Here is a 26,381-nt window from a genome sequence, read left to right on the forward strand (position 1 = left end):
AGTACAAGCTGGATCGATTTTGGAATGGAAATTTCTGCTGCAGATAAAATATGGCTGGTAATGTGGTCAGTTACATTATCAAGATGGTGTTGTTGCACATATTGCATTTCGAGTATGACACAAGTCGAATAGGTTTTCCAGTCTGCTTTGTGGAAATTCCAAGTGGCCTTTAGGGCATGACACGACCTGTGTTTGAATTGAACTGATGATAGGAAAATGGTCATTGTGGAATGGATCATTCAGCACTAACCATTCCTTGCTCGGAAAAAGAGATGCTGAACAGATGGATAACTCTATGGCTGCTGTTGTACTTGTAGGTAGCTGAACATGAGTTGGAGACCCAGTGTTTAATACAGTCAGATTACGGTTAGCCAGGAATGTTTCAATCAATTGGCCTCTCCTATCCATGATGGAAGATCTCCACAATGGATGGTGACCATTGAAATCGCAAAGTAAACAGATAGGAGGTGGAAGTTGTGTGAGAAGACTGTCAACTTCAGTTTGGGAGCAAGGATAATTCAGTGAGATATAACTGGATGCAAACGTTAATGATATTCCCATTGCTATCCGAACTGCTACAACTTTTAAGGAGGTGTGCAGTTGAAGATGTCTCGATGTCGCAAGAATAGCAACACCACCACGAGCAGGAGTGTCAGAATCATCTCACGTAAACATAGTATAATTTTTTTAATTTGAGGGAAACTTGTGGTGATAGAAAAGTTTCCTGTAAGCATACACCTACTGTGTTAGTTTTAATTAATAAATTACTCAGGTGATCTATATTACCACTTAATCCTCTACAGTACCACTTAATCCTCTACAGTACCATGTACTGACCCAATCAGAACGCCTTATAATGGGGGATTTTAACTTCTGGATATTGACTGGAATTTGTGGATTGGTCACTCGCATGAATTTTGTGGATTTATTGGATGAATGTTTTCTACAGCAGCATGTTCAAGAGGCAATCAGGGGGAGTAATACTCTTGATCTGATTATCAGTAGTGATTAGTCAAGCATTACGAATCTGCAAATAAGTGAACCACTAGGTGGCAGTGATCACAATGTACTGACGTGGGATTTACTTAAAGATGAAACTACCATCAAGGGGAAAGGAAAGGGTTTTTGCTTTCGTTTTTTGAACATCCTAATTAGGGTGACAAGCTGCACTGAGTCTATACCAGATAAAGATGGAAGGACTGAAATATTAAAGTCTCTCTCTCTCTCTCTCTCTCTCTCTCTCTCTCTCTCACACACACACACACACACACACACACACACACACACACACACACACAAAATCCTTACTTGATGACCAAGAAATCTATATGCTCTCATTTGCTGCTTGAAATGCCACACCATGATGCAGTGATCAATACTTCCAGATACTGAAAATAATGACATTTTAAAGGATAATATATTAAAATAGAAGCAAGATAACGTTTATAAATCAAAAACATCACATATGTAATATTTCAAAAAAAGCATTACTTCCTTTAGAGCTGTGGTTCTTAACCTTTTTCTACCTATGTACCCCTTGTCAAATTTAACATCAATTGCGTACCCCCATTATAAAATATCTGTATTTACTTATTTGTACAATGTTTTAGTAATCTTAAATATTTAACAAGCATAAATAATGTATACAAATAAAATAAATAAAAAAGAAAATAGAAAAAATAAAACCAGAAGTTTAATATGAGCATTGTTGCTGTTTGTTGATTGTTAAAACCGTGAACTGGGAAACCATCTTCGATAAGGACACACGCATATCATGTTCCACAAGAAACCTATTTCGTTTCTTCGTTTTTGATGAAACAAGTGTTTAAAATCCTGCTTCGCACATATAAGTTGTCACAAATGGAATTAAAAGATTTATGGCTCTTATTACTAATGCAGGATAGGCTTCTTTTAAGGGAGACCAAAATTTTTCTAAACAAGTAGAATTTAATTTTTGTTTTAGCAATTCTTTTGATCTTAAATCAGTGAGGTCATCTTTAACTGATTCCTCATCCTTAATATCATCAATGGTAATTCAACAGAACAAAAATAATTATCAAAAGAACTTTGAAGCTTGTCCATATGTACAATAATATCTGTTGCACAGAAACAGGCAAGATCATGTCACTGTTTGATCCTTTTTTTTTAAAGCTGATTCTAAATTTCGAAAATTTGCATAGTTGGATGACTCCAGTCTCCTTTTCCAAAGTGGTAACTTTGATAAAAATGCTCTTAATATTTCAGAGGCATCAATGATAGTAATCGCAGTTCCTTGAATTGAAAGATTAATTCTTGCCCAGTAATTTGAAAAACAAGAATTGTTTTTCGAATTCCTGGGCAAGAAAACTTTCTTTTTGTTTTAAAAATATAATAAAACTTCTGCACAAAGCTCGAATAAGTATCTTAAATACTTGCCCTTTGGAAATCCAGCATATTTCAGTATAATAAAGAAGAATTTCATGTCGTGCTCCCATTTCTTGACATAATTTTTTGTAAATTCGGTGATTTAAAGCATAGGATCTGATAAAGTTGACGACTTTTACTACAGTTTTTAAGACTTGATTGAGTTTAGGTGGCAAGGTCTTGGATGCTAAAGCATGTCGATGTTACATACAGTGAGTTACGTTAGTTTGTGGAATTTCTTTTTTTTTACTAAACCAGCAAATCCAGAAGTATTTCCAATCATTGTTGGTGCTCCATCCGTATAATTAATGCCAAGTTTTAATTTCCAGTCAAAATGTTGTTTTCCAAAAAAAATTTTCAACATATTAAATACATCAACGTCTTTTGTAGTTTCTTGGAGAGGTTTGCAAAATAAAAATTCTTCTTTGATGATATTCATACGTTGGTAACGAACGAAAGCTAGAAGCTGACTACACTGAGAAATGTCTGTAGTTTCATCAAGTTGAATACCGAAAGGATATGCTGTCACTCTTAATTCCTCCATTATCAGACATGTCTTTAATCCTCGACGATATAACATCATTCCAAAGAGATAATGGTTCAAGTTTCTTTCTTTCATTTAAACCACATACAAGTTCAACCATTTCGAAAGCACAAGGTTTTCCTAATGTTTCGCCGATTTTGTGTGTGTTTTTTTTTTTTTGTTTAAAAATGTGATATGCAACTTTATAAGAGGCTTCAAGGCATGGTTTCTGTGAAGGAGGTGAATCAAAATTTTTGTAATGTATCTGATTTTTCAAACCTAGCTTTCTTGAGGCAAAATTTCTTTGGACTGTCTGATACGTATTCGGGATGTACTGAAGTGAGATGTTCTTTTAATTTGGAAGGTTTCATAGATCCGTTCCCCAAAATTTTACTGCACAAGAAACATTGTGGTTTTTGGGTCCCATCACACTCAGTAGTAAAAGTAAAACCAAAGCATACATATGACTCGTTACATTTCTTTGACATTGGAGGGTCAGTTCTGGAAGTAATGAGAAATAAAAATGACTTACAATTTTATCAAAACCAGCTAACAGTTCAGTTTTATGTACGTCTACTCCAGTTAGCTGCTAACTGGAGTAGACATACATAAAACTGAAAAAAGAAAAAGAAATTTTGAAAAAATTACAAGAAATAATATTTTCAATATTACAGGTGACCCCTGCTTAACGCTGATAATTCATTCCAGAAAAACAGAGTGCTAAGTGAATCCGTGCTAAGAAAGCATCACAATCCCATAAGGTAACATATGTATTTGAGAGTTGCGTTAGGTGCCATAGGATATTTCCTAATCAATGATAAACAGTAGTGAAAAAGATGCACAAATGTCAGTCAAAATATTTAATATGCAAATATTTGTACATATAAAATATTCTGCATTACATACAAATATAATTATGTAGTGACTACTTATGTATGAAAATTAAACTTAAAATTTCAATTCCAATTCAAATCATGAATCTAATTGAACTAAACTGATTCTATTTAATTGATGAATTTAATCATGAAAAATGTTGATTTTAGGTTGTACTTTGGCCGTCTTCCTGGTAAACTAAAAGGGGTTTTAATTTTAAATCCCTTGCAGCATTACCACCCAACAATAAAGTCAACCGATCCTTTGCCACTTTGAAACCTGGAATGAATGTTTTTTACTTCAATATGAAACTTCTTCTAGGCTTCGTTTTCAAAAAAGTCCTGCTTCATCAATGTTAAAAACTTGTTGAGAAGTATAACACATAATACCCACTTCAATAATTTTAACGTTCTTTTTTGAACGTTTCAGCTGCTTGATCTGCACTTGCGGCTTCTCCCTGGATTTTAAATCTATTCAACCAGCCCTTACTAGTTTTAAATGGTTCCACTTTTTTTAGGTGAGTTTTCTTCAGATCATATCTCTCTCTCTCTCTCTCTCTCTCTCTCTTTTATAATATTTAACTTAACTGAATTCTGTATTATCTTCAATAAAATTAAAGTCTCTCCATTTCAATCCTAATAGCTGGCCTAGCCCTAGTTGCTTGCAGTGGAACAGCTGTCTTTCCAGCTGCTAAAATTAATTCTTTATTTTTTATAACTGTTCTTACAGTTAAACTTACCAGTCCTAAATTATAGCACACATCCAATTGTTGTTGACCAGAATAAATTTGCTTCAAAACATCTAATTTAATTTTCAAATTCAGTCTTTTTCTTACATTTATAGTCTTTGTACTGCGTCCAGACATTGTGGCTCTTTCTTTCTTATCAGCCATTATTAACTCTTCGAAAATGTAACTGCATTGGTTCCATTAATTATGATACACTGTTCAAGTAAACTGTCCATTACACACGATGTCTAATACTGTACTGAGTTTGTCAAAAGTAGAAGGGAATCACCAAGAAAAAGAATGATGATATCCAGCTCAGGACCCCGGGTGTGCCAAGCCCATACTCGCCAGATGTGAGCCCCTGTGGTTAATATACTTGATTATTTTTTAAAATGTTGATTTTGGAACTACATAAAAAGTCACTGTACTGCAAATAAATTAGCATGCAAGAAAATTTCACTGAGAGTGGTTAAATTTCTCAAGGCGGTGTGGGAAACGTTTTAATGCTGTTTTGCTATTCATTTTCAAGCTATCGACCCCATCAAATGAAACGATTTCGTTAAATATGCCAAAAATGCAATCTGTAAAAGAACGTTATAGTGATTTGTGACAGCGTTATAGTCAGATACGGGTTACAATATAAGAACAGCATTATAGTGAATCAGCATAAAGCAAACCGTGTTATAACGAGGGCCTGCTATATATATTAATGTGAAAGAAAAATACAAATAAGATAATAAAAATTCAAATTAAGATCATTTTATTACTTACTTTTTATTTTTGTCAAAATCATTAACCCCGTTATGCAGCTCAAAACAAGTTAAACAACTGAAAATGAATAACTGAAAACAGAGGTATGACAGCCTATTGTTTTTTCATGTTGCCAAGCTATTGTACAAAGGGAAGGAGGACAGCACTATTGTTGGAACTGACAAAAGTAAATTAGTTACTGGCTCCTCTGATAAACGGAGTTATTGTTTCTTGCAAAATCACACACCAGCCTACGATGGAGAGGATAGGTGGAAATTAAAATATTACATTTTAAAGTTCAACAATTATTTGTTGTAAAAACGTAAGTAAAATGATTTGAATATATTTCATATCGTTAAATACATTTTCGTAAGGGATGAATTTTTTTTGTTTATTACAAGAAATATTGTATTTTACATGTTTGCATATCAAGACCTGGTTACCCCCTGAAAGACTTTCACGTACTCCTAAGGAGTACATGTACCCCAGGTTAAGAACCACTGCTTTAGAGAAACTCAATTATAGTATAATTAATAAATGTAGTAGGGATAACAAGAAAGTATCAGTTCTAAAAATGGAAAAAGTAATCATGCAAATATTGACCTAATATAAGTTCTTTGAATTACTCTATTACAAAGAACAAAGAAAATAACTAATATGATAATAAAATAATATCCCTATTTATGAAGAATTAAACTGAAGAATTAATTCTTCAATATGAATTAAAGCATAAATAAAAGATTAAGAATGTGCACTATATTAACATACAGAGCAAGGCAAATTAACTAGAATTTTAGGAGCCATTTAAAATTTTTAGCAGCTGTAGATAAAATGGCTGTAAAATTTGCTTAACTTTATCAATAAAATGCAATGAGATCTATTCTGTCTTGATTTTTGTCAATTGATTTCCAACATTTATTACTTGATAAAGGGATTGCAAGTCCTCCAGAAATAACAATTGTAATGATCCAATGCCTGACCATCCTGATCACAAAATATACAGTCAAGCTCTGACCCCTAAACCTACTTATTCTGTAGACCATGTCAGAGCCTGGAATGGACATCTGCAACGCAATCACATGCAGAACTTCATTCTAAGAGAAAGCGAACCAATCATTGCTACAATCAGCCACTAATAGGGCTAAAGCCTTGGCCATCAAAAAGGGTTTTTCTGCTGATGGGGCTATTTGACTAGATGCTTTTTTGGGAGCCACTAAGTTAATTTATTAATTTAAAATTGTTTTTTTTCTAACTTATAATTTAAAATCAGTAGCAAGTATTTATTTGTAAAATCTAGATAAATTTGGTGTATTTGTATAATAGCCCTTCTAATTGCTAAAAAAAGCCATAGTCATGAGTTTACTTTTGCTATCATTGTGGTACAGATGGTAAAAGTGACACAGTCAATTACTGCCATCACTGTGCTATATCGATAAGAATGTTTAAATTTTTCCACCATTGTTTTAACATTGATATAAGAGGTAGTTGGAGGTTTCTATGTAGCACTGTAATCAGTATAAGAAGACAATTTCAAACTATTATTTTTAGAGATGCATACATGTTTAATAACTTAACTTTATCATACAGTACGTAATGTACGACCTCAGAGTTTTTTGAATATGTGATTGGCATAAATACAGTATCTTAAATAGGTCAGTCAAAAGTACAAATCATGTAGGTTGGTGTTAGTTAGATAAATTTATTATCAATTATAACTGTTTAGAAGTTAAAATGTAAAGGTATAGTGTAATACAAATATAACGTAAACTTGATAGAAGATATGAAATACATACAACATAAACTTCGCAGGAGATATGAAATACAAAGACCGTAAACTTAACAGGTTTACGGTCATTGCATACAAAGACCGTAAACCTGTAAAGGTACAAATAAAAAATACTGTAAACTCAAAATAAAAATATCATAAACTCAATATATATATATATATATATTCAATCCTGTATATGTCATAGCATCCCTAGATTCATGGGAGGGCTCCATGGACTGGAGATGAGCTAATGTATTCCCAATTCACAAAGAAGGTTTAAAGGGTGATGCAAATAATTATAGATGTGTTAGTTTAACTTCTGTTCTGGGGAAAATAATGGAGTCACTGGCTAAAGAAGTAACGCAAGATCACCTACACAAGACTGTGGTAACAGTTCAGACAAAGCATGGGTTTGTTAAGGGAGAAGTTTTGTCTGACAAATCTAATTGGATACTATGATGTAGTCACAAAGGAACAGGATGCAAAAAATAATTTTGATATCATATACTTGGATTTCAGGAAAGCTTTTAATACTGTTGCACATGGAAGACTGTTGTACAAATTAGAGCAGTGGCATTAACGGCAAGTTGCTGCAATGGATAAAGGAATGGTTGAGTGGGAGACAGCAGAGAGTGGTAATAAATGGACACTGATCTATGGGGACTAAGGTTATTAGTAGAGTTCCCCAGAGTTTGGTGCTGGGCCCATTATTGTTTTGTGTATTTATTAATGATATCGATGAAGGTGTATCAGGCTTAATGACCAAGTTTGCAGATCTATGATACAAAGGTTCGCAGGGTTGTTAATGATAGTAAAGACAGTATGCTACTGCAATAGGATCAAGAAATGTTAGGTAGATGGACTGAGAAGTGGCAACTGAAGTTTAATATTGACAATTGCAAAGTACTGCATATGGGTAGCAGTAACCCAAGAGAAACATACCAACTGTGAGGTTGGTATGTTTCTCTTGTCAGGGAGGTGGAGAATGAAAAACACCTGGGAATAATTGTGCAGTTGGATATGAAGTTTGCTGAGCAGTGTAGACGAGTGCCAGAGCAGGTCATGGAGTTTTGTCAATGATATATAGGAATTAGCATTAGCATTAGTAGAGGCATTTGATGCAAGAGAGCAAGCTTATGCAGCATCAGCCAAAAAAAAAAAAAAAAAAAAAACCCACTTCCACTTCACCCCTCTGTTCGTTCAAAATACCTGTCCAGCTGAGCCTTAAACTTATTTAGGCTATCAACCTCCACTACAAGGGATGGAAGTCTGTTCCACCAACCAACCACCCACTGGCTAAAGGCAAATTTCCGCACGTCTATCCTACATCTGTCTTTCCTCAATTTGAATTTATGCCCTCTCAGGTGATTATTCTGAGCTAGAGGAAGAATCCCATCAGCATTGAGCATGCTCAAACCATTAAAGGCTTTATACACCTCTATCAGATCACCTCGCTGGTGCCTAGTCTCCAGACACTGTAATTTGCAAAACTTAAGCCTTTCTTCATAAGAGCACCCCTTTGTTCCATTCACTAATCTTGTTGCCCTTCTCTGTACTCGTTCCAGCAGCTCTACATCCTTCTTGAAATGAGGCCTCCAGACCTGTATACAGTACTCAAGATGTGGCCTAACCATTGCCTTATACAAGGGAATAATCATCTCCTTATCCCTGCTGGAAAAATTCCTGTATATCATTGACAATACTCCATGAGCTACTCTTGCAGCCCGTCTGCACTGCTCAGAGAACTTCATATCTGTCTGCACAACCACCCCCAAGTCCCTTTCATTCTCTACCACTGTCAGTGTAGTACCACAGAGTTGATACGTTGCTCTGGGGTTGCTGTTTCCCATATGTAGTGCTTTACATTTGTCAATGTTAAACTTCATTTGCCACCTCTCAGCCCATCTGCTCAACCTTTCCAGATCCTGTTGCAGCAGATAGTGTCAGTAGCGTCCTTGACAACCCTGCCAACCTTTGTATCGTCTGCAAACTTGGACATTAAGCTTGATATACCATCATCAATATCATTTATAAATACAGAAAACAACAATGGACCCAACACTGAGCCCTGAGGGACTCCACTAATAACATTAGTCCACGATGAGCAGTGTCCATTGATTACCACTCTCTGTCTTCTCCCCCTCAACCACCCCTTTATCCATAGCAGCAATTTGCCTCCAATGTCACACTGCTCCAATTTGTGTAGCAGTCTTCCATGTGCAACAGTATCAAAAGCCTTTCTAAGATCCAAGTATATAATATCAAAGCTATTCCCTGCATCCAGTTCTTTTGTGACTGCATCATAGTATCCAATCGAATTGGTCAGGCAAGACTTCCCCTTAAAAAAACCATGCTGTGTCCGAGCTATAACTGAAGTCTTGTCTAAATGATCCTGCAGTGCTTCTTTAACCAGTGCCTCCATTAATTTTCCTGGAACAGAATTTAAGCTCACAGGTCTATAATTACTTGTGTCAGCCTTTGATCCTCCTTTGTGAATTGGGGTCACATTTGCACATTTCCAGTCTATGGGTACCTCCCCTGAGTCCAAGGAAGCTCTCATAATTATGGCTAAGGGTTTGCTTACTTCCTTTGCTGCCTCCTTTAATATAACTGGATAGATCCCATCCACCCCGGGTGCCTTTCTTGTGTTTATCTTCAACAGTTTCTCCTCCACTTTACTCTCAGTTATTACAAGATTCTCTAGCTTACTGCCAGAGTTGAATACACCTCTGGCATTCCCCTCGCTGAATAACTCCTCATGTGTGAATGTCGATGCAAAATATTCATTTAGTTTGTTAGCTACCTGAGCAGAATCATCAACAGTTGACCCATCAATATCAAGTGGACAAATCTGATTCATTCCCTTCCTTCTAGAGTTTACATAAGTAAAGAACTCTTTCCTGTTTTTCTTTGCATCCCTTGCGAAGGATTTCTCGTAATCTGCCTTCGCCTGCCTAACCTCCTTTGTAACTTGGTTGCATATCAACTTGTATCTATCATAGGCTTCTGTGTCATGTGTTAATCTGTAAGTATCCTATGCATTTTTCTTCTCTGCCATATGCCTCATTAGTTCATCTGATATCCATTTTGGCCTAAACCTTGAACAATATTTCTTAGTTGGTATGTAAAGCCTAGTAGCTTCCAAAATAAGTTCTTTGAATGCTTCCCATTTTGAATTTGCTGTTGGTAACATCATCAGTTGGTCCCACTGTATAGAAATTAAATACTGTCTCAGTCCATCGTAGTCGCCTTCACGGAAGCAATAACCCTTCCCTTTACCCCTAATGGTAGTTACCTCTTTGAGTAAATCCCACTTCAGCACAATGTGATCACTGCCACCTAGTGGTTCATTTATCTGCAGATTCTTAATGCATGAAGAATCACTGCTGATAATCAAATCAAGAGTATTACTCCCTCTAGTTGCCTTCCGAACATGCTGATGTAGAAAACAATCATCCAATAAATCCACAAAAGCCGTGCTAGTGTGTGAGTGACGAGCCCCCAAATTCCAGTCAATATCTGGGAAATTAAAATCTCCCATTATAAGACTCTCTGATTTACTGGCCCACTCTATTTCCCTGTACAGTTTCTTATTATACTCATCAGAGTCATTAGGCCTATAGCACACTCCTACTCTCAATTTTGATCTCCCAATGCTTATGTCACACCAAACTGACTCAACACTGCACTGTCCAGCGATGTCGACTGGCTTCACTTCCTTGGTTTTTATGTGTTTCTTAACTAATAGCATAACCCCTTCCCCCTTCCTATCCTGTCTATCCTTTCTGTAGACGTACTCCCCAAATTCCAGTTCTGCATCCCTTATATATGTGTGACACCACGTCTCTGATATCCCAACAATATCTGCTTTTGATGTTTTGAGCAATACCTCAAATTCATCAAATTTATTTACTAAACTCCTAGCATTGGTGTACACGCAAGTATACCTGCACCTGTTTCTATTCTTAGCTACCCTAACACAACCCATGTGTTCACTTGTACCGCAATGGCTCCCAGCAGTCTCTGAAATATCATGCATCTTGTTTTTCAGGCTTCTGCTCATTCTAATAGAAGCAGTGCAACAATCTCTTTCACCTCTGCCAATGGCTACTGTCAGTCTATTGGTCTTTGTCTCCCCCCAAGCTAGCAGTTTTCCGACCCACCTAACACTGCCTCGATAGCATCAGCAAATATTCTTGCACCCTTTCTATTTAAGTGTATCCCATCCCTGTAGAAGCAATCTCTCCTGTTAACTAGGAGAGATTGCTTCTACAGGGATGAGATTCTCCTGTTAACTATTCTGCTAGAATTTTTCTAGCAGAGAGAAAGAAGTGATTATACCATCGTATAAGATGATGGAAAGGAGCTGTATGCAGTACCTTGAGTACTGCATACATGTCTGGAGGCCTCATTTTAGGAAGGATGTAGAGTTGCTAGAATGATGCAGAGAAGGGCAACAAGATTGGTAAGAGGAACAATGGGGGTTCTCTTAACTGTAGAGGCTTAAATTCTGTCAGTTGCAGCATCTGGAGACTAGGCACCTGTGAGGTGATCTGATTCAAGTGTAGAAGGCCTTGAATGGTTTGAGCAAGCTTAATGCTGATGGAATACTTCCACTTGCTGAGATTAAGAACCTGAGGGGAAATAGATTCAAACTGAGGAAAGACAGTTGTAGAATAGATGTGCGGAAGTTTACCTTTAGCAAGTGGGTAGTTGATTGCTGGAACAGACTTCAATCTGTTGTTGTGGAAGTTGATAGCTTAAATAAACTTAAGGCTGAACTACTAGACAAACATTTGGAGTGGATGGGTGAAATGGGAAAGGCTTATTTATTTACTTTATCTTTTTTTTTTGGCTGATGCTCTATAAGCTTGCTTTCTTGCCTCATATGCCTCAACTAATGCTAAGTTTAGTGAAGTATTTTTAATTATATTGAATCTGAACGGAAATCGTGCCTCAAAGACCATAGCAGCAAAGCAAAATGCTCCAGACAGTGGGAGTGCCATCACTTGGAAGTGAACTGAAGGGTAGTTCTCCTCTGAATAACAGCCTTATGAAATATACTGCTTGTTTGATATTTGCGGAGCTAACAGGAATGATACATGTGTCAGCTAAATGCAAAGAGTATGAGAATAATAGCACCAACTCAGTGCTGTTATTAGCCTTTATGAGAGCTTAAAGAACAGGATGGATGCAATTGAAGGAATTAGGGGCCTATCAAGCTTCCAGCTGCCCACATCTATGCTAGAGCTTGCACTTAATCATCAGGGAATGCAGTGGCAATCTCCAGGGCAGAATGGGCTGATCCCACAGGAGCTACTTGTTGTCGGTGACTCTATTAGTGAGGACATATACACCGATGATCCAAATTATTAGGACCACCTACCTAATATGATATTGGTCCTCCCCGTGCTGCCAAAACAGCTCGTACCCGGAAAGGCATGGACGCTACAAGATTTCTAAATGTGTCTTGTGGTATCTGGTACCAACACATAACCAGCAGATCCTTTAACTCCTGTAAGGTCTGGGGTTGAGATGCCGCAGATCGGAGTTGCTGTTCCAACACAAACCGCAGATGCTCGATGAGATTGATTTCTGGGGAATTTGTAGGCCAGGGAAATATCTGGAAGTCTTCCTCATGTTCTGCGAACCAGTCTCGAACGATCTGGGGCGGTGTGGCGTGGCACATTATCCTGCTGAAAGACGGCACCGCCAGAGGGGAAGACCATTACCATGAAAGGATGTACTTGGTCAGCAATGATGTTTAGGTAGGTGGGAGATGTCAGAGTGTCCGGCACATGGACCCAGAGTATCCCAGCAGAACATCACCCAAAGCACAACATCGCTGCCACGGGCTTGTTTTTGCCCCACGGTGCATCCAGGTGCCATCACTTCCCCAGGAAAACGACACACACGCACCCGGCCATCCACATGGTGCAACAGGAAACATGATTCATCGGACCAGATGACCTTCCAATCACTCAAGGTCCAGTTTCAATGCCCGTTGTAGACACTGTCGCCGGTGAACTGTGGCTAGCATGGGCACTCGGAGGGGCCTGCAACTATGCAGCCCCATTTTCAGCAGGGCTCGATGTACAGTGTTGTGACACATTACTGTCACCAGCGCTCCAATTACTGGTGAGTTGCGCCACAGTCACCCTTCTGTTGGCACGTACCATCCAAGAGAGCCTTCGCTTGCCTCGAGCATCGATGAACCGTGGTAGTTCAACACCTGGCTGGCAGTTTGTGGGTTTCCCACCTTGGACCACTTTCGCTAGGTACTAACCAGGGCTGACCATGAGCATCCCACCAGTTGTGGTGTTTCGGATATGCTCTGACCAGTCGTCAGGTCATTACAATTTGGCCTTTGTCAAACTCGCTTAAGTCCACTGCCTTTCCCATCTAAGGTGGTTTTTTATAAAGTGTCCCGAGCCATGCACACACTGTAGTTCACCTGCAGTTGCTTCAATTTGCATAACGACTCGCTGGTCAATGTTTTGGCTCATCGGTGTAATATATATTGTGAAAAAAGGATAGGTGGAATAGGACCAGGGTCTGTCTGTCAGAGGCAGAAGTTTATGAAGTTTGTAGAGCCAACATCATCTTTTAAGGACACAAATGAGAAACTGTTTACACGTTGGCACTATTCACATTAGGAGTAGTCAAAATAATTTCAAATTTAAACTCGCAAAAGAAGTTGAAGTTGGGGTTAAATTTGAAATTGTCTATAATTCTGCACAGACACCATAAGAAGGAGTATATTTGATGAGAGCCTTCTCAATCAATTCTGCCCTGGAAAGATTGTGCAAGGCTCATAGTGCAGATTTTTTTTCAGCATGCTCCACAGCCTGTTAAGAGGAAAGAAAACGTCTACAGGGATGGACACACTTAAATTAAAGGGTACAAGAATATCTGCTGCTGCTATTCAAGGCAATGTGTTAGGTGGGGCACAAAACTGCTAGTTCAGGGGATACACACACTAATAGCTGCTAGCAGAGGTGATTCTTGCACTGCTTCTACTGGAACAAGCAGCCTGGAAAGAAAGCAAGGTACCAGGGATTTCAAGCACTGCTGGGAGACATCACAGAACAAGTAAATACATGGGCTGTGTTAGAGTAACTAAGAATAAGAACAGGTGTATGTATACTTGCATGTACACCAACGCTAGGAGAACAGTAAATAAATTTGATGAATTCGAATGGCTGGTCAAGACATCAAATGCAGACATTACTGGGATATCAGAGATGTAGTGTCACACAGATATAAGGGGATGCAGAATTTGAATATGGTGGGTACGATGCATACAGAAAGGACAGACACCACAAGAGAGGTGAGGGGTTATGCTCTGAGTTTAGAAGCACAAAATCTAAGGCGGTGCATCCAGTTGCCATGGGCAGTCCATGGGCCGATATGAATCAGTTTGGTGTGTGCTTTGGGAAAGCTAAAATAAGAGTAGGAATGTGTTCTAGGCCAAATGATTGTGATCGGTACAATGAATAAATGTACAGAGAAATAGACCGGGCCAGTAAATCAGAATGTCTTATAATAGGAGATTTCAATTCACCAGATATTGACTGGAATTTGTGGGTTGGTCACTTGCACACTAGCAAGGCCTCCGTAGCCGATGGGCAGGAGCGGGAGTGAAGTAGCACATGCTCTTTGAGTAGACCGGGGTTCAATCCCCTGACTGCTGAATACGGTCGATCTGCCAACCCGCACTGGACCAGCGTGGCAGATTATGGTCCATTTCCCTCAGCATGATTGTTGAGGAGACTTCCATCCTGCAGTGGGTTGATAATGGCTGCACTTTACTTTACACTAGCAAGGCTTCTGGATTTATTGGATAACTGTTTCCTACAACAGCAGCAGCATGTAAGCAACCAGAAGGAGTCATACTCTGGATGTAATTATAAGCAGTGATTATTCATGCATTAACAATCTGCGGATGTTGTTGTACAGTCAGTCCTCATATAGCACAATAGTTGTGTTCCTAGAAACCCTCGTGCAATGCAAAATCGTGCAATATAAACAACAGGCCTTGTGGGAAAAATAGGGTTACGACTATTACGTAATAAAATATTGCTAATGCTTTTGCTTCTATCGTAAGCAAACTTGTTTTTGTTTGATTTTCTATCAAAACAGATGACAGCCGTTCCATCTCTTCCAATTCTTTGTGTCTTAATCTAATGGATTTTAATTACACCTTGAGTTGTTCCTGCTGTGAAAGTTGTTTTTATTTTCTCTGCATTTTTTGTAATTCTCGGCGTTGCCCCATTTAGGTCTGTAGCATGTGCAATATCACATGGTATTTCCTTTCGCTCAAAGCGTTTCACAATTTCATATTTTTTCTCTATCGACAGAGGTGGACTGGCCATAAGCCTTACTGGGGAAACCCCGGTGGGCCAAAGGCCGGTGTGATTTTGGCCATAAACCATAGTATGAGGCTACTATAAATTTTCCCGGGTAAGAATTTTTGACCCAGTCCGCCTCTGTTTATCGATATTGCTTTTCTTTTTCTCTCTGAATCTGCAGTGTCTTCGCCAGGACGCTTCCTTTTCATACCTTTTAAGTATTTTACTCATTTTTAGGGAATAAAGCACAATTACAAAACAAGGAGGCAACGCTTGATAGACATAAACAAAGCTGTGCGCGTGTAGCAACTGAATAAACAATACCGTAAAGGCAGAGATACACTATTAACACCTCACATTTTACTAAAGCAAATTTCTAGGGGTTACTACCGTAAAACAATAAAAACAATTTTCAGTTGCGTTTCTGCTAGTGGAATCTGTTATACACTGGTAGTAAACTCAATCTAATTGCATTTGCGATAATACCGATAGTTGGAATTTTATGTTATTATGGGAAATGTGTTTCCCCTTCACTGATACAAAAAACATAAATACAGTACATTTTCAGAATCTTCTCTTCATTCCTATCGTGTTGCGTTTGGTTGGGGGGTGATTCTGCGTTCGACTGCCATTTCTTGTAAACACAAAGGTGAATCGTGCATAAGCGAATTCGGTTCGTGTTATATAAGATATCGTTCCCCTATTTATAAATCGTGTATGATCGAATTCATGTAGTGTAAACACGTGTTATACGAGGACTGACTGTATTTGGGTCTTTGGCACAAAGGCCTCTTCGGCCATATTGTTGCCCAAGAAGCCATATGACTAATGACTAATTCTACATATTATTCTGATCAGGGAGAATTATACAAATTTAGGCATTTCAAGGGTTTTTCTGCAAGTTGGATAGGAGGCTAAAGCTGGATTGTTGGATAGTTGATTGTTGAGGACATTAAATAACAATATGCTTTATTGTTAGCTACAACTGGCAAAAGAAACACTGAATAAGGTTCTCTCCCAAGCAAATACAGATGGACTGGATGAAAATGACTGATACCAAGTCTTTTCAGAATCTCTTTTTCAAGCCTGTGTCTCCTGAAACTATAGCTGTGGCTCTGTTTTTTTTTTTTTTTTTATCTGAAGCAGTTTATTATTGATTTGATTTTACCACAGCTGAGATCATTGTTTCCTACATGTTCTTTTAATAATGGATTTTCAGTCAGTTTGAGGGACTTTCAGTTGACAGGAGGATCCAGTGATGAGATGTTTTGCAGCAGCAACATCCACACGTTCATTACTGGGATACTAACATAACCAGGCATCCAGGAGAAAATTATTGTTCTTTGTTTGATTTATTGTTACAAGGGCTACTAGGGCTGTAATGTACCTATTACAATATTAGTTGGTACAGGTTTGGAATACTAAACAGGCAAGTTCAGATCAGATGGTATTTGTTTAACATATTTAGAAAAGTAAAAATGATCATTTTATTTCATCGGTCTCAGAGAATTTGCTGTAGGGTAAGTTGATTTGAGCAACATAGTTGGGATAACAAAGCTATTTGTAGTTCTCTCACAGATAATGGGCATTTAATGATAAGGTATTTTACTGTCAATTGAGTTTGACTGTTGCCACATAGCAGAGGATCAGCCAATCAGGTACCCATGAGATAGATCGGTATGCCCAATCCACAATCTAGCAAATATGACTTCTTCCTTCCTATTCCCTCTTACGCTTGATGGCCACTGTTTCTGCTAATTTTTAATCTGGAACAGTTTATTGCTTTTGTTCTTCCCTCTTAGGCTTGATGGCCACTGCTTGTGCTAATTTTTAATCTGGAACAGTTTATTGCTTATGTTCTCCTGCCATATGGATAGCCCTTTTTTTTCTACCAGTATATTGTATGATGTGGTTGTAAGTTATCTGGAGGTCTGATGTTATATGATTCACATCCTTAACAGAAAATTCTGCTTGTTTGTTTTCTGCTATTTCAGCATGTCCGTGTATCCAACAAAAGATTATTTTTTGCATGTTTGTAAGAAGCTGCACTAAATTTATTTGAATTCATTAAAAAAAAAACAAATAAATGGAAGAAAGTTTACAATCAGGAGCAGATATAGCTCTTAAGGAATCGGTAGATAATGGTTTGAGGGTATTATTATTAGGTATATGGTGCAAGGAAGCCTGAGGCTTATGCTGCCTCAGCCAAAAAAAAAAAAAATTCTGAATTACCCTGAGAGAGAGAGAGAGTCAGAAGTAGAAGGGGATCATCAAAAGAGAGAGAGAGAGAGAGAGAGAGAGAGAGAGAGAGAGAGAGAGAGAGAGAGAGAGAGAGAGAGAAGAATGATGATATCTAGCTCAGGACCCTGGGTATGCCAAGCCCATACTCACCAGATATGAGCCCCTGTATGAAGACTGTTTTACATTATCTAAACCCATCAGGATAACATACAGTTCTGTGGTATGTGTTGCAAAGCAAGCTAATGGGATATTGTTTTATTTGTTAGAACTAGAGCTGCACCAACTTTACTGTATGCCTTGGAGCCGTCATATTAAATTTTGGTGAAATTAGCACTAATAGTGGCATATGATGCCAGAAAGCAAGCTTACACAGCATCAGCAAAAAAACTTCCAATTTCACTTATCCATTCACTTCAAAACTTTGTCCAATCTTCCTTGAAACTATTTAAACTTTCAACTTCCACAACAATAGATGGCAGTTCTACAAATCAACCACTTGCTGGCTAAAAGCAAATTTCCACATACCTATTCTGCAACTGTATTTCCTGAATTTATGTCCCCCCGCCCCCAAGTGCATAATCTGAGAAAGAGGAAGAATCCCATTAGCAATGAGCTTGTCAAACTATTCTAAGCCTTATACATTTCAATAAAATCACCTCACTGGTGTGTAGTCTCCAGATGCAATTTGCAGAACTTAAGCCTTTCTTGGTAATAGCACCCCTTTCTCAACCTCACTATTCTTCATTGCCCTTCTCTGTACTCGTTCAGCTGCTCTACATACTTCCTAAAATGAGGTCTCCAGACCTGTATGTAGTACTCAGTTTGTGACCAAAGCTAAAAATTCTAATCGTTCATCAGGATTTTTAGCATTAGTAGAGGCATATCATGCCAGAAAGCAAGCTTATACAGCTTACTTTCTTGTATCAGCCAAAAAAAAAAAAAAAATTCCCATTTCACCCATCCATTTGCTCTAAAAGTTTGTCCAGTTCTACTTTGAATTTATTTAAGCTATCAACTTCTACAATGACAGATATAAGTTTGTTCCAGCAATCAACTTTGTTTGTTCTACCTGCTGGCTAATGGCAAATTTACACACATCGATTCTACAACTGTCTTTTCTCAATTTGAATTTATGCTCCCTCAGGTTCATAATCTGAGCAAGAGGAAGAATCCCATCAGCATCGAGCCTAGTCTCCAAATTTTGCAATTCTCAGAAATTAAGCCTTTCTTGGAAAGAGCACCCCTTTGTTCTCCTTACAAAACTCGATGCCCTTCTCTGTACTCATTCAGCAGCTCTACATCCTTTGTAAAATGAGGGCTCCAGATCTGTATGCAGTACTCAGTCTGTGGCCTGACCATTGTCTTATATTAATGAATAATCACGTCCTTACCCCTGCTCCTGTATATCATTGACAAGATGCCACAGCTGCTGATTGTTTGTTTATGGGCTTTACGGCACGAGGGCAGCAAGGCCATAATGCACCTAACTATGGCAATGTTAAATACACAGTTTATGTTTATAAATGTTTTTGAAGTTCACACTGCGATGGGCAGTTGTATCCGTTTAAGGAATGAAAAAATTTTGGCAATGTGTGGGGAATCTGCCAAGAGGTCAGCAATATTGAAAGGAATGTTCGTCCTGGAAAAAGGGATACACATGGAATGCTAGTCACTATTGTATTTGGGATAATCAATGAGTACATGTAGGACAGTGAGCTGAGTATTGCAGTTTGTACACAGTGGTGAGTCAGTGCCTGCAAAAAGATAAAGATGTGTATGGCCTATTCGTAGTCGGGCTAATAAAATTTCTTCATGCCTGTTTTCAAGTATACTGGATTTCCAAGTTTGGATTTGTTCCCAACTTGACTTTGCCTTCGTGTTGCCATTTTTCAAGACACCGCTTCTTTATAATTAACTTGTAGTCTGTGATCGGTATGCTGATATTTTAAGCGAAAAAAACTTTACCAGATGTGTTGCCATTTTTCAAGACACTGTTTCTTTATAATTCATTTGTAGTCTGCGATCAGTAGACTGATATTTTAAGCAAAAAAACGACACAACACTGACATTACAATATTTATTTTGAATTACTAATCAAATTATTTACTAAATATTTTTTGGCCCTGGAGGATTTTTTTCTTAAACTAGCTTGGCAGTCAACAGGTTAAAGCAGATGAGATTTGCAGTTGTTGGAAACTTCCCGAAGATGTTGAATTCTCTGTTCTCTTTTCTTTTAGCCATACTGCATTCATTATTCCACAACAATTTTGAGGGTCCTGACTATTTTGTTGGATTGTTTTCAAATCGCTTGGTCTGCTGACTGTAGTATTTTATTAGATATATATATATATATATATATATATATATATATATCATAATTAGATAAGTTATAGTGCAAGAACCCTACATAGTTTGAAAATTGAGGCAGTCCCCAGCCAACCGTACTCCCGGTAAAAATGAAAAAACATATATAATAGGTTAATTAATATAATAAGCCTTACTTGGGAAAAGGTATTTTCAAAGGGACTTTTTAGGTAATGTAAGGTAATGTTCTATCTCACGATGGCATTAATCGATTCGTTCTATATTTAACATGTAATATTTTATTTTAACATTTTAAACGCTGTAATATTACTATTCTATATATATATATGTATATATTCTGCAGCTAAGTTTATGACTAAGTTAAGTTTGCTGGACCTACTTTTCTTCGAGTATTGCTAGTTGTTTGTACATATACCATTTCGCTTTGAAAAAGTACCATTTGAGAGTTCTGTTATAAAAGTGGGGGATCTTTGTATCAATCAGGCATATCACTGGGTAATGATCACTACCCAGTAGATTGCTATGAATAGTCCATCCAAATAGAATATATATATATATATACAGTCAATTCCGGTTATTTAGGACACATTGGGACTAGTGCATTTTGGCCAGATTAAGCGGCTGCCCCAATTATCCGAAGTTTCACGTAAATAGTTAAAAATACAATTTACCCCCCCTCTTTACAATTAGTTCACTGTACAATCAAATCACGTTATGACGAACTCACCACAGTAGAGTACCGTTCACTATACAATGTGTAGTAAGCAACGGTCATTGTGATCACGTTTGTGAATTGAATTTTAATTCTATTAAACAGCGATTCTAATTGGCAAAAATAAGAGGAATAATATCCACAGGCTATAAAAGTAAAAATATATTAAGCACAAATTAACCCTTTATTACCTTATCAATTAAAAAATTAAATCATACATGAAAATCAAAAGAATATAACGTGATAATCAGAATAATTAATATGCACTGTAATAGGTACATACTAACTAGTTGACATTTCTGTTCACTGAAATTTGTGGGTGGGGATTAAAATTTAAAACAGTAAAAAGATAAGGAATCAATAACAAAGAACATGGCCCACACAAATTGCAAGTAACACAATAAGTGCAAGTGAGAACAGAGTAACAAGTTACGAAGCTTTAAAAATAGGAATACAGAGAAGATTCTGAAAATTAAGTTTTTTATATTTATACGATTGAAGATTCCATGGAAGTGTAAACACATTTCACCATAATAACCCACAGAATTCCAGCTGTCGGTATATTTGCAAATTCAAGAAGATCGACTTTACTATCGGTTTACGATATATTGCACTAACAAAAAAGCCCAATAAACAGGTAACTGCTAATTGTGAAAAAATGAATCCGACCATACCACGTGGTTCGGTCGGAGACAATCATAGGGTAATCTCCAGTGCTGCGGTCTCCTGCCCCGATTAAACAGCATGTTGTCCCAATTAAGCGAAGTAAACCCTGGCTATTTTCTCAATCGGGTTCTGTTTTTTAAGATTTGCCCCAAATAAATGGCTATCCCGATTAACCGATGGCCCGAATAACTGGAAGACACTGTGTGTGTGTGTGTGTGTGTGTGTGTGTGTGTGTGTGTGTGTGTGTGTGTGTGTGTGTGTGTGTGTGTGTGTGTAGTCATATAAATTAGAATAAGGTTTGAAATAATAAAATAATGCCAGCAGTATGATGAGTGCTGTACCCTCCTTTTTATTTTTATTAAGTAATACTTCTTTTCCAACATTATTTAAATATAATTATATATATATATATATATTATAAAAATCTATAAATATTATAATTAAAAATTATATTTATTACATTTTATATTTTTATATTATTAGATTATATATATTCACAAACTGGAAGTTATTTCTGTTGGGTATATTTAACAATACATTTATAATTTGTTTTAAATGCTATGATGTTCTTTTTTGAACATGCATGAAATTTAAAAGAAGATATGTGAAAAAATTAACATAATTAAACAAAAACAAACAAATATACAATTATATCATTTTAATCAGCGAGATGGTTGGGTTTGATGGAAACAGTTTTTTAATACGAAGATTTAGTGTGGATAAGGTTACTCTCAGCTCCTCTTCTACCAACTTTAGTCTCTCTCTCTCTCTCTCTCTCTCTCACACACACACACACACACACACACACACACGTTTTTTTGCTAATTCTTGTTTAAAGCCTGTTTTGCACAAGTAGGAAGTACAAAATGGCAATAAAATTCTAATTGCTTTTGTTTGTTTTGTTTTGTTTTGGTTTTTTTTTTAGGAGCATTAGCAACTAAGGCCATATTGCTCCGGGATATGCGGTGGTTATTCCCTGACCTTTCCGCATTCTCCGTATTTGTTGGTGACAGGCTTGAACCCCTGTCTAATCAAGAAGCGGGTGCTACGCACTGCTGCTCCATCCCACCTGGCTACGGAGGCGCCCTATAATCGGGTTAGTAAATTCGATCTTATTGCATTTGTGATAGTTCCAATAGCAGGAGTTTTGTGGGTTTCACGTTATTATGGTGAAATGTGTTTCCTGTTCCATGAAATATTCAATCATATAAAAAACATAAATTAATTTTCAGAAACTCATTACTCCATATCTCACTTGCACATATCATGTTTGGCACAACTTATGCATGCAGTGTTGTTTGATTTTACGGTTTTAAATTTTAACAACCAAAAAAAAAAAAGTCAGTGAACAGAAATATCAATTAGTTAGTATGTACATTTTATAGTACATATTCATGAAACTAGGTACATTAGCGTAAATTTATTTTTATTTTGCTAAGTGGAAAATATTCTTCCAATATTCACATATCATCCCCTCCCCAGTCTCTTCCATCATTCAGTATGACTGGTGAGATCCAATCTTCCTTACATTTCGAGGGTACAGCTCTAAAACGGTGTTCGCAGGCCAGCCACTAGTTAGTACACCGAACCGAACCTATTGGTAACTCTCTAGGAGGCTTCCGGATCAGCTAGTGCATAATCTTGCTACCTCTACTCTATTTTGTGAGATAGTAACTGGAGGGAATCCGAGAAGTGTGTATGCGGGGGACATTGTCGAGGCCACGTTATGTCAAGGATCTGGGTATATTCTTACCATGTGTATGCCATATCCAAAAATTTCATTACTTCATACAGTTACTACATGTCCCACCCACTTTTTCTTACTATTGAATACACCATGAATTGTCAAATTAATAGAGAAAACTTATCTGCAAAAAGATCTAAACCTCCCAAACACCTCCTAATTCATTTCACAAATATATGTGGTCTCAATTCTAATCTCAATGATGTCCATTTCCACTTGCAGTCTACCAAACCCATGTACTTTTTCTGACAGAATCTTAGTTATCGGTTGATTCAACTACTGCTCATTTCAGTTGCCCAAATTATCCGCTGTATGATTCCTTTCGCCTCAAAGGTGGTACTTGTGCATATGTCCATTCTAATATTCCTTGTCACAGACTTGGCAATTTGGAATCTCCTCTTTTAGAACTTCTCTGGTTTCAATTTTTCTCTCTACCTCATTGTATCAAATTCATCTGTTGTCTCTACCGTTCTCCCAACTCCATTAATCACTTGGAGCTCTTTGACTTCCTCTCATTGCAACATGACTTTCTCCAGTCCAACTTTCCTAACAGCGAGGTAATTTTCCTTGGTGATTTTAATGTTCACAACTCCAGCTGGCTTCCATTTTCTAGTCACACCGACCCGGCTAGTCGAGATGCTGAGGTTTTTGCAATTACTAACGACTTTGAACAGATTGTTCATTTACCTACAAGAATACTGGACAATCCTAACCATACAGCCAACACGTTTGATCTTTTTCTCACAAACAACCTTTCTAAGTCCACGGTCGAAGTGAGAGGTCATTTAGGCACCTCAGATCACAACTTGGTGATTGTCTCTTCTCACTGGAGCCTCTATCTCATGGCTATTCTCAACTTCGTATTATTTGGCATTACAAGAATGCAAAATGGGATGACCTGCGAGACTTCTTTTCTTCTTTTCCTTTGTCGGATTACTGTTTCAAAACTTCTGATGTCAACGTTTGCTCAGATCATGTGAGTGAAATTATTCTTGCAGGAATGGAATCCTTTATCCCACATTCCACTTTAAAATCTCGTCCTTAATCTAAACCTTGGTTTTCCAATAAATGTACTAGGGCTGTTGAAGAGAAGAACGTTGCATATCGTAATTGGCTTCATTCTAATTCTTCAGTGTCATTTTCTGCTTACACCAAAGCTCGCAAAAATTGTAAAACAGTTATTAATCAGTCCAACTAGAGTTTGAACAGGCTAAGAGTAGCAAACTTGCTTCTTGCCCTAATAGTAGCCGAGCATTCTGGTCTCTTGCCAAAGCTACTGGCAAGAGACCAGACTTTTGCCTCAACTTTTGCCCATCTCTGCTCCCACCTCTGTCCAAACCAGATGGTTCTGTTGTCACTTTAGCCAAGGATCAAGCTGACCTGCTAGCATCCCATTTTTCTTCCAACTCATGTATTAATGATCTTGGTTAAACACCTCCCACCATTCCCAACACACTCCATTCAATGCCTTCTGTAGTCTTCCGTAAAAAGGATGTCAAAAGCATTTTGACGAATCTTGTTGCTAAGAAAGCTCCAGGTCCCGATGGTATTTCTCCACTTGTTCTCAAAACCCGTGCTCCTGAACTTACTCCTGTTCTTTACCGCCTTTTTTCACTTTCTTATTCCAAAGGTGTTTTTCCTTCTTGGAAATTTGCTCATATCCAGCCAGTTCCTAAAATGGGTGACAAATCCCTCCCATCCAATTATCGTCCCATTGCAATTACTTCTACTCTTTCTAAATGGAGAAATCAATTAATCGCCAACTCTTAAACTACCTAGAAACCTTCCATCTGATCAACGATCGCCAGTATGGATTTCTTCAGTGTCGATCTACTGGTGATATTCTGGCTTGTGTTACCCATTTATGCACTAATTCAATGGAAATGTTCGGTGAAATACAAGCAGTTGCTCTTGACACCTCAAAGGCTTTTGATCGTGTTTGGCATAAAGGTCTTCTAAACAAGATTCCATCTTATGGTTTGCCAACTGTTTTTTGTAATTGGTTATCTAGTTTTCTCTCTGATCACTCACTGAGGGTGACGGTAGATGGCTCTCTGGCTTCTAACTTCTCCACTAATGCCGGTGTCCCCCAAGGTTCAGTTCTTTCTCCCACTCTTTTCCTCTTGTATATTAATGACCTTCTTCCATTGACTGGAAATCCTATCCATAGTTTTGACGATGATAGCACATTGCATTCCACTTTCCATTTTGAGAAACCTTGCCCTGCTCAATCAGTTTCAACTTTTCGAAAATCTGCTACCAATTCCTTAAATGCCGATCTCCAGGTAATTCTCCAGTGGGGCAAAGACAACTTTGTTGATTTCAGTCCTTCTAAAACTCAGTCTTGCCTTATATCTCGCAAAAAAGGATTCTTCTGCTGCTATGCTTATCTTTGCTGACTCTCCGATTTCTAGGTAAAATGATATATCTCTTTTGGGGATTACCCTGGCTTCTAATCTCTCTTGGCACAAGCACATTACAAATATTGCTTCCTCTGCATCTAAAAAACTTGGTTTTCTCTTTCGCTCTCGGCGTTACTTTTCTTCCAAACAGCTGTTCACTCTGTTCAAATCGTAAATCCACCCTACCAAGGAATATTGTTCCCACATCTGGGGTGGTGCCCCCAAAACCTCGCTCAGGCTTCTTGATTCCGTTCAGAAGAGGGGGTTAGGTTAATTAATGATTCATCTCTAACAGTCTCTCTCCACTCGCTGTCTCATAGACGTATTGTTTCTGCTGCATGCCTCTTCTACAGATATTTCCATAGGCACTGTTCTGAATTGGCTTCTATAATTGCCGCTCTCTCTCTCTTTAAAAACAGTCCGAACACGTGCCGCCACCAGCCAACATCCATATACTGTCCAACTTCAAACTCACAGAACCAACTTTTCATCTTCCCTGTTTATTCATTCAACTGCCATTTTCTGGAACAACTTTCCTCCGTATGTATTTCCTGAAAATTACAGTCTACAGAAGTTCAAGTCCAATGTCAACAAATACCTTCTTTCAACTTCTCAACCTCCAACCAAAGCATGGTATTATAGCTTCTAATACCTGTCTTGTTTGGGGTTTACATAAAAAAAAAAAAAAAAAAAATTTAACTTTATTAATTGGTAAGGTAATAAAGTTAAATTTGTGCTATATATTGCACCTGTGGATTTTTATAGCCTGTGAATAATATTCCTCCTATTTTCACTTATTAGAAATGTCATTTAAAATGGTATGTTATTATGAAGAGTCCTTTATAAAGTGATTTAATCACCCCCATAAAGGTTGTTGTTGTTGTTGTTGTGGGTTT

The 26,381-nt window shown here is 37.6% G+C and overlaps 1 protein-coding gene across 2 annotated transcripts in view; it reads right to left on the minus strand.

Moving 5' to 3' along the window:
• LOC150078577 (uncharacterized) overlaps window positions 1–26,381 on the minus strand; it is a 394,647-nt gene that overhangs the window by 346,920 nt on the left and 21,346 nt on the right. For both annotated transcript variants that reach the window (XM_090385383.1, XM_090385384.1), the window contains one exon: window positions 1,309–1,388. In XM_090385383.1, coding sequence (XP_090241509.1) covers window positions 1,309–1,388 — 80 coding nt within the window. The remainder of the gene's footprint in view (window positions 1–1,308; window positions 1,389–26,381) is intronic.

Source organism: Mastigoproctus giganteus, chromosome 11 (assembly GCF_048544385.1).
Source record: "Mastigoproctus giganteus isolate SK-2022 chromosome 11, ASM4854438v1, whole genome shotgun sequence".
Lineage (NCBI taxonomy): Eukaryota > Metazoa > Arthropoda > Arachnida > Uropygi > Thelyphonidae > Mastigoproctus > Mastigoproctus giganteus.